The sequence below is a fragment of the Quercus robur genome, chromosome 11, assembly GCF_932294415.1.
Source record: "Quercus robur chromosome 11, dhQueRobu3.1, whole genome shotgun sequence".
NCBI classification, from domain to species: Eukaryota; Viridiplantae; Streptophyta; class Magnoliopsida; order Fagales; family Fagaceae; genus Quercus; species Quercus robur.
In genome coordinates, this window is record NC_065544.1 from 45,753,714 (window position 1) to 45,763,922 (window position 10,209).

At 31.7% G+C, this 10,209-nt stretch overlaps 1 protein-coding gene and 1 long non-coding RNA gene across 2 annotated transcripts; both read left to right on the forward strand.

Annotated features, from left to right (window-relative positions):
- Positions 1–209: 209 nt before the first annotated feature.
- Positions 210–3,879, forward strand: LOC126706393 (uncharacterized). Its single transcript, XR_007648584.1, has 4 exons — positions 210–268; positions 420–521; positions 1,755–2,099; positions 3,531–3,879. It is a non-coding gene; the product is annotated as an uncharacterized LOC126706393 (long non-coding RNA).
- A 5,190-nt stretch (positions 3,880–9,069) lies between these two features.
- On the forward strand, positions 9,070–10,209 carry LOC126706721 (uncharacterized). The gene has a single exon (XM_050406257.1). The coding sequence runs from the start codon at positions 9,402–9,404 to the stop codon at positions 10,050–10,052; it is 651 nt and encodes a 216-aa protein (XP_050262214.1). The 5' UTR covers positions 9,070–9,401; the 3' UTR covers positions 10,053–10,209.

A 10,209-nucleotide genomic window follows, 5' to 3' on the forward strand; every position in this document is an offset into this window, starting at 1 on the left:
GAGGTTGATGACACTTAATTTCATGGCTTGGTGGAGTATTGGTTCTCTAAAGATTTTAAGGTAGTGATAGTTACAGTAGTATAAATGTTTTACTTTTATAGGTTCCATGCTCAAGATTTTTGGTCATATTAGCTTGTTATTGTAATTGGTAGTGACTTTCTTGAAATGTTTGTAGGAGCTGTCAGAAGATAACAAAGTGCGGCGTGGCAAGCAGACAAAGCTGCACACGCTCGGATCTAGAAGCATGGCCCAGACGGCGGATATCATTGTAAGAACAATATTATATATATATATTAATAACATGCTTACAATTACAAAGCTCATATTATTTTGCGTTCTAAAGTAGGAATAAATGTGATTCGACGCCATCGAATCGACACCCTCGCTTTAATATGCCGAATGTACCGACCATGTTGTAGGCAAAAAAGAAAGGCAAGCAACTAGAGAGAAGTGAGATGTACGCAGTGGCGTATTCTCACTGCGATGGTGTTGCTGTGAATGCCACTGCGGAAGCGAACATTGTAAGTTTGTAACAAATTATATTAGTAATTTGAATGTAATGTGTTTTAAGTTGGAAAGAAGTTCTTTGATTAACGTCACATGGTAGGGACTTCAATAGATTAGATTAGATTGTTGGCATCTATAGATTAGATTAGATTAGGGTCGTACAATGTTAGGAAACTTTTGTTTATAACATTATTATTTTTATTTATTAAAAGATCCTTTACTCTTTTATGATTAAGATTGCAAAGAGAGTTATAGGTTTGAATACTTTACCTAACAGATCATTTTTATGATTAAGATTGCAAGTTTTCGTTTTCATGGTGAATATTTCTTGACTTAGTACCCAATGTTTGAATAGTTTGATGGTGCGGTTATATTATTTCTTTAGGATTGGAAATGTAGTTTGTCCTGCAATTTTGACTTAAAGTTTAATGATTACAATAAGCAATTTTAAAGACTGGAGGCAATAATTTAATGTTGTTGGATTTGGGAAGTGCCTTACCAAGCTTCATAAGCCTAGAGTCACATGTTTAACTTTGTTGCAACTTATAATATGATGCCTTGATACTTCATTATTTCTAGATATTATGGTGAAAGGGGCTTTGAGGTTGACATATTGTTTGGGTATATAATATCTTGTGATATTTGAAATAAAATGTTGTGGCAATTTGAACAGATTTTCATACTAATCTATTTAAGGAATCAAACTAGACAACACTGGTCCATCTTCAATGTTATTGTGAATTTTGTCTTGGCAAATATTGTGTTATTTGAACCTTACCTATTTATAATCCTCCCCATGCAAGCCTAATTTACAAGCAAATTGGGGTGGAGTTCAGGTATCTCAGGCTATGCTTGTAAAACGGTTACGCAAGCTCACAATGATGAGTACTTTTGTAACCTAAAAGAATTACAAAACTTATGAACAATAACAAAATGAATCTATGAAGTCTATGGGTTTATACAATTGTTTCTCAAATGTGTTTGTATATGAACTAGGAAACTTCTAGGTTCAAAACATTGTAGTTCTTCACATGTTGGTTTAATGGAAACTCTTAAGGACACAATATATATGATTTGGGTTCTAAGTACACATGGTATAACTCTAACACAACTTTTTTTTTTCTTTTATAATAACTCCAACTCAACTTATATATATATATAAAAGCATATTACTCATGTTGGCATGTGTATTATTGCCCTCGTTGCTAATATGTTGTATTGTTTATTTGTTTATTTGTGATTACTAGGCAAAGATGAAACATCTTATGACAGAGGGGTCACAGTTGCGGGGAAATGACATTGAGGCAGGCATACTTTGGCAGCCCGACGATGCATTTGCATAGGTCCTCGCTGCAGAGAGAAGTGGTCGTGTTAGAGGGGTAGGCTTTGGTCCAACCCCCTCTAGAAATCGTGCGAGGTCAATGGATGATAGTACGCCACCTCCAACATCTACTGTGACTGAACAAAAGGTTATCGAGTTGTCTGCTGAAGTAGAAGAAATGAAAGAGAAATGCGCGCATTATGATGCTGAAATGAGGTTAATGCAGAGGATGTTGACTTCACTGTACCCATCGTTTCCCAGTCTGTCTACGGTAAGAAGTTTGAATACAAAGTATGTGCATTTTTGTTCATGTTTGTATGGTGATTGGTGAGTTGTCAAGAAGTTTCTGTGATGCAAAATAATCAGATGAAATTTTGTTTGAAAATGGTTTATGAGTAATTTATGAAGTTAATGAGTTATTGGATAGTATATGATGCTTTTTTGTGTGTCTGTGTGTGTAGGTGATTGGTGAGTTTTGATCTAATGAATTTTGCTGTAAAATGGGTTAATTGGGTGGCTATGTCTTTGGAGAACTTTTTCTGTTTGCTAAATATTGTTAGTCACCTGCTCTATCCAAATAAAGATTCTTTTTAGTTATTTTACCAAAAAATAATAGTAATAAAGATTCTTTTTGTTTATCATTTATAATTACTTCTTTTACTGTCTAATTTAGATTGTATTAGTATTTATTTATTTATTAGTAGGAGGGTGTCATGTCAGATCAGGTTGCATTTTGCTTGGTGTGTTATGACTTTTCTAGACTGATTAGTAGTGTGATTGAAGATGAGAATCAAGTGCTGTAATGAGGTGTAGGAATATACCAAGGTTGTAAGTAAATGAGTGATTAGAGAGAGGATAATATGCTCAAGTAGTGGCCCAGAATTTGACAAGAACTTTTAAAGAGAAAATATATATATGTGTAGCAGGTAGGAATAGCTAAGTTACGCATTGAGTTAATCTAGTAATTTTCAAGTTCATATGATCTAATGTCCTGAGTTTAAGTCTTTTAGCTGACACTTTAAATCATCCCAAAACAAAACTCTCTTGTAATTACCCCATGTTTATAAGTATAAAATTTTAAAAATAAAATAAAAAAGATTTAACAGCAAAGTAATCAACTGATCATTCAGGCGGTCTTACAGCGCTTGATTATTACAACCACCTCAAATAGAGGAAAAATAAAATTATTTGTCCTTGAATTATTGCAAGCAGCAAAGTGAGGTAAACTCATTCATTCCAAAAATGAAATTAAGCTTGTTTAGAGTTTAGACTCAGGCTTATTAATACAATAAGGTAAATTTATGGGTTTTTAGAAGTTACCTTGAATTTAAAGTCACCCCATAAGTATTTTTTTATGTTGTTTATTAAATCCTCATTTTAACTTACTTTACTTATTAACTGTATTGTGGTTTTGTGACTGGGAGCTTGGAAAACATTTTCCTTTTCTTTGTATTGATGGTTGTTTTAAGGTTATTTGTAAGTAATCACTTATTGAATTTTTTGCATAAATTGCTTACTAATCTCTTTTTGAGAAATTTATTGAGACTAATACCCAATTGATATGCTTAACTAAAATCAATCATTTTGAGTGTCTTTTAATTGCTAATGTGGCACTTGGTAGTAATACTAGTGATATTGTGTGATTTAGCTACTAACTCTGTTGTTTAGTACACTAATCCACTGTATGTTTCTTAATTCGTAGGATGGTGATGGTGATTCTGCAGTGGATATCCAGTCTCCCGGTGCTCAACACTTATCATTTGATGATACGCAATAGGCGATACTTTTGGCACCTATTTTGGAGTAGTTATTATGATATTTTGATATTTATAATAAAGTTTCAAACTTTGATACATATGTACACATCATAGTTGGAAACTTTATTATAATATTCTAGACAATTAGAATGTATTCTTTTATGCAAAACATTCTATATAGTTAAAATGTATTCTTTTGTGTAGGACATTGTACATAGTTGTTTAGAATGTATTATTTTGTTCATAACATTCTAGACACTTGGAATGTATTATTTTGTGTATAAAATTCTAGACATTTGGGATGTAATTATTGATATGGTGTAATTAAATATATATATATATATATATTTAGTTTATTGGTTTAATGTGGTATGGTATTTGCTATTGGAAAATATGAATTGTAGTTCATTACAGTTGCTATAAAATAGGTATTGGAAAATATGTTTTTTAGGTACATTATAAGTGCTAAAAAAATTTTAAAATTTTTTTTTTTTAAAAGGACCTATACCAGCGCTTTTGAAAGCGTTGGCATAGGTCCTTTTAAATTATATTGATTCAAGACCTATGCCAGCGCTTTCAAAAGCGCTGGTATAGGCCTTTTAGATTTTATTCGTTCAAGAACTATGCTAGTGCTTTTGGTAGTACCTATTCTAGCGCTGGTATAGATTATATTCACATTTTCGTAAAGGCTGTCCCGACACAAGTAAAAACGCCGGAACAAGATCTGAAAAGGTCCCAGCGCTTTTAAAAAGCGCTGGTACAGGTCCGACGACCCTATTCCGACATTCAAACTGTGGCAGTTTGAAGCGCCGGGAAAAAAAATGCCGGGATAGGAATTTTGACCCTATCCCAGCGCTTTTTGGGGCTATCCCAGCGCTTTTCAAAACACTGGGATAGCCCTATTTTTTTGTAGTGAAGTTTGTAAGTGTAATTTGCCCATTATTAAATTTCATAGTTAGAAAAAAAAAAAATTAATAGAGGTGAGAAACAAGATCATATTTTGTTGAATTTTTTGATGCAGCATTATTGATGAAAAGCATAACTTGCCTAAGTTGGATTCCAAAGTCCTATAGCAAAATTACTTTTGACTGAATCGTCCAATTTGAGAGAGAGAGAGAGAGAGAGAGAGAGAGAGAGAGAGAGAGAGAGAGAGAGAGAGAGAGAGAGAGAGAGAGAGAGAGAGAGAGAGAGAGAGAGAGAGAGAGAGAGGTGCTAGTGCAAAAGCTACATTCTTTTCCAAATTATGCAAATTTTTTTGGTCCACTTATTACTATAAGGTGGCATGAACCTATGCCAGGTGAAAGCTTTGCCATAATCCAACGTATTCAATCTAAACTTTTTATACATCCCACACATTCAGCCATTAAGATTAAGTCACCTTCTAGTTTACCTGCATTTAGAGATAAGGACGGTGTAACTTTCTTTTCCCACCTTTTTTATATTTGAAAAAAAAAATGGCATTCATTGTCTCAGTTCAAATCAAAGAAGACAGTGCAACAAGCAAACCAATTTTTGAGGTTATATATAAATAAATAAAAAATAAAAATAAAAACTTATGAGTATCATAAAGCAAAAGATTACGCACTTTAATACTCTATTATTGCCTTTTTTTTCTTCTTCTTTTTTGATAATCCTCTATTATTGTTGATTCTCTTGGAACTAAAAGTTTATAGGGGTGGAGAAAAGTGAAAAGGAAAGGAGAAGAGAGAGTTGAATGCCCAAATATAAAGGTGAAAGTTTGAAAGGAAGAGACTATAAAGAGAGTAAAAGTTGCTATTACGTGGCATTTTCTTAGTGAGAAAGAAATGGGTTTGGAATCCTTTTGATTGTGATGCTAGTTATCTTCGTGGTTTGCCGTTTGCCAAGACTTTGGAGATGAAAAGGCTACTACAAAATCTTCATTTGTAGTTTTTAGATTCTACTGGATACCTTTTTAAGAAAAAATTTTGAACCATCAAATTGGTTTAGTTGAATGATTTTTTTATTTATTTTTATATTTATTTTTAAGTAATTTGAAAAAATAAGGGAAGAAGTTTGTGTTTCATTAGAGTCTGTTTGGATAAGGACAAATTTTAGCTACAACACTCGCTAAAAAGATTAACATGATTATATATTTTGAAAATTTAACTGTTGGATTGTGTGTTATTTATATTTTAAACATGCGTGTCAAATTTCGTACCAGTTGGATGTTATTTATTATTTAATTTATAAACTTATATTTTATGCATAATCTTATATTAAAAAAACCCTGAAATTTAAACATTTGATAATAACATAGCTATTTGTTTTTAATTTTCTGAAAATTTTGCAAGCATGAAGGATATGAGAAGAAAATGTAGTCTAATAGTGGATTTGTCAAAATTCACATTCAATAAAAAGATATTAAATGGTGTTGTAGCCATTGGCTCCAAACATGTTTGGAGCCAAATTTTGTCTTTTGGGTAAAGGTGAATTTTTTTTTTTTTTTTTTTTTTTTTTTAGTGCAAATCAAACCTTGGACAAGAAAAATCAAACAAATTGGGATAAATTAAAATAAAACAAAATCTCCATAAACAATAACTGAATAACCAGTGGCAGCAATAAGCCAAAAACCTAGAAGGAGGAAGAGATGTGTGGAAAATGGAAAAAAATATACACATAAGATTATGAAATAATGTGAATAAAATATGTACACTATTGGAAGCACTTGTTAAATTCATTGGAGATATTGGTTAAAAGGAATGTGCACACATAGTATATACAATTTGGCTGAATGAAACAAGAAATAGTAGGTGTCCATCCGGACGAAGGGAATAAAAGCATATGTTGTCTTCTTCCTAAGACATATTGGAGGTTTGAGAAGAGAAGCTGCATTTGTGTGAGAGAATAAATGAGGAATTTAAGTTCCCCTTGTCTTTTTAAAGTCCCCTTTCCCTCTTTTTTTTTTTTTTTTTTTTTTTTTTTTTTAAATAAAAAAACCACTACATACTCTTGGTGCGATGGTCACTCTATAAGTATAAGTGCTTGTGGGATGTGGGGGGCAAGGGCCGGGGTTCAAGTCTCCAGGAGAGAGTTTCACATACATATACACTTAAATTAGGTTAGAGTAGAAATTCTATCTTGTATAAAAAATAAATAAATAAATTTATTTATTTATAAAATTTTACTAATGCCCCCCCTAGTTTTTTTTTTTTTTTTTTTTTTTTTTAAATTGTACTCTAAATGATCAATGCATAGTTTTTTCTTATTATTATTATTCTTATACCATATAAAGCTCATTAAATCAATGAATAGTTTTTTCCTAAAGATAAGTTTATATAAATTATTAATGAATTATTTTTCCATTCATTTTTCTTACACAATGTGTCTATATATTTAGGTGTTTGTGTAGCCTAAACTTGCATTATCAAAGAATTTGCATTTTTAAAGATGCAAAAAATTGTAATTCAAATATGCAGTATCGACTAACTTTTTAACGAACACTCATTTTAAACAAAATCACATATTTGCAATACATATTTTAAAATGCATGTTTTTACAACAATTTATCCAAAATGGCTCAATATTTAACTCATTAAATAAAAGCATATTCAAGATATGTGTTATTACAAATATATAACTTTTTTTTTTTTTTTGATAAGAACAAATAGATAACTAAATATCTTTAATAGAAGTCTTCTAAATTTTACATACAATCTGTTAAAAAAAAAAAGTTAGAAAATTAGAGATATGGACACTAAGGTTTTTTTTTTTTTTTTTGGTAGAAAAGCAAATTGTTGTTTTTGTGGTTAAGAGTTGTAGATCATTATTTTTGTTAAGTTCTAAAAGTTTACAACAATTGGCAAATTGTGAACACAAATTTGTCTAAATATAGATTCCTAAGTCTATAGATATGATTAGACAATGCTCAAGGTGCTGTAAGTCAAAATACAAGAATAAAGAAACTGCAAATTCAAGAATTCGAAACATGCCAAGTTCGACCGATCAAGATGCGAATTCTGTAGATTTTAATTTTAGTCCAATTGCTCATTAAGCCCATTAAGTGATTAAGCTTTCAGATCTAATTCTCCTAGTATATAAAGGAAACCCTAAGACACAATTTGGTATGACTTTGGAAGTGCTCTTTTGAGATCTAAAAGGTACTATGCCTTCTTCTATCAAAGTCACTACTGGAAATCATTCTCATACTATTAGAACCGATAGATTTGAAGTTGTTGCAACAAGATCATATATAGCAAAAGATTTAAAGTTTTGAGTGGGATCTCAAAGTCACAAACGTGGGTGTTTTTGTTTAGCAAACTCAGGATAGAAGAGCCCGTGGAGTCGGAGCTGCACGTGGTCGTGTGAGTAAGTTCTACAAGAGGTAGCTCTAGATTTTAGTAAGAAAATCTATTGTAAACTTCCATTCTATCATAGTGAATTTGTTTGCCTTAAGGATAGATTAGGTTAAATCATTCTCAGGTTTTTTACCTTGAAAATGTTGGTTTCATTAGTTTTCCTGGATCATCATAGTGCTTGCCTTCTTTACTTTTCCGCATTAAGTAATATGATTGTATGTATTTAACCTAGATCTCATAATAAACCTAAGTATTAATTTGATTAATTAATTAGGTTAAACAAATCTGAGTATATAGGAGTCTAAAAAAAAAATCTTGTAAAAAAAATAAATAAATAACAATCTCAACTCCTAACCACAAAATCAACAATTATATATCTTTTGGTTTGTATATGTTCAGACATGTAAAGTATATTTGTTATCTTGATCTAAAATGTTAAAAAATAATAATAATAATTGTGATCAATATGATTGAAAAATGATAGTTCACAGTTTACAAATTGATAGAATAAACAAATTATTTTAAGCTATGTGAAGACTAATTTGATGTAAATACTTAGGTTATATATGAGAAAAATATTTTTTAAATCATGTTGTAAACACATGTTATGTGTATATATATATAGATGATTGATAGGTTTTTTTTAATTAAGATTCTTTTTATATATTTAGCTTGACTCTCTAAAAAAAAAAAAAAGGATATAAAATTCTGGCTCCCCCACTACTTGTCTAGACTCTGTATTAAGGAAGCTGCTAAAAGTAAGTTGTTTTTACTTTCTTAAAAGATGATGTTATAGACGTGAAATAATATTATTTCTCCCAAAACGTAGAGAATTTATCTAATGGTTTACATTTTACTGGGCAAAATGCTATGACCCACGAACTGCACTTGAGTGTGAATGCACGAAAAAATAATCTTCTAGTCATATTATTTCAAAGTACATTATCCAATAAAGGAGTCCACAAATTGTACATTTTTTAGTACTACACATTTCCCACATTTGAAATAAAGTAAATAAATCATTCAGCAAAGAAAAAGAAAAAAAAAGTAAATAAATCTTGATAGGAAAAAAGAAAAAATAAAATAAAGTTAACAATTGGAATAAAAGAAAAAGTGGAAAGGCATATATTCTATGCCTATAAATGAGAAAGATTTTACACTTTGAGCAAACAGAGCATATAGTTCACTCTGTTTACTCTGCCTACCCTAAATACCTCCCTCTGTTTTCCTCTGCCTAGCCATCTGTTTTTGCCTCTTAAGGCTTTCAATTGCTTTAACTCTGTCTCTATGCTCCGAAACCTTAAAACCACCTTATCATCTTCTATGATGGTAGCAGTTTTTCTCTTTTCTCTCTTTAGAGAAATGGTTGCTAATGAAGCTTTGATGAAAATCCAAATTCCTTTCGAGTGAAAAGTCCTAAAGAAGAAGAAAGCAGGAAAAGAAAAAGAAAAACATCCACAACTCTCTCAAGTTTTGCTCATTCTCCATCCTTGTCTATAAATGAATTCATTCGATTTCTACAACATCAATGTTAAGGCGAACGCGATGCAAAAGCATCGCCAGCTTCAAAAGATTGCAAACCTTTTCCGGGTAATCGAGGTATGCATTGTTCTTGTCTTGATTTCCAGGCTTTCCTTGCACCTCCCACATGCTATGAAGAACTCTAGTGGGTACTTCCATAACTTGTCCGTTCTCTTGGTTAGTCCCCGGTTCGTTTTTGTCGTTGGAAATGTTATAATCATCACTCTTTTCGCTAAGTCCGGGCAGTTTTCAGCTCGAGATTCCACAAAAAACGCTTCAGGATTGGATCTTTACGAGGAGATCACTAAGAATAGTGAAAAGAACCAGAAAGTTAACCAAGTTGAGACCCGGATCGTCGATAAGCATATCATATCTGATGAGAGTGTAATTAAGGATTACAAGAGGACTCAATCCGAGAAAATAAGTCGGGGGGTTTGTGAGAAATCACGCCGCGAACTCCGACGCATGCAGACAGAGAATTTCAGGAAGAGTGATCATTCTTGTCAGAAATTGGCCAAAAGTTCATGTCCTGAGGATGAAATGAGCAACGAGGAGTTCCAGCACAAGGTGGAGGCTTTCATTGCCAGGCAACAAAAGATTCAAAGGGAAGAAGAGTACTCTGTATTCTAGAATTACTGGAGTATATATGAGGAAATTCAAATCTTGTATATTTCTTCTTCCATTGTGATGTGACTTTGTGTGTGTGTGAATCTATGTGTACATATTGATATTACTATATGTCATAAATGCAATGGAAACTTTATCCCTTAAGTTGTTTTGTTTAAAA

What these genes read in the sequence shown, in the direction of transcription:
- LOC126706721 (XM_050406257.1), top strand. Translation starts at nt 9,402, where the DNA reads ATGAATTCATTCGATTTCTACAACATCAATGTTAAGGCGAACGCGATG.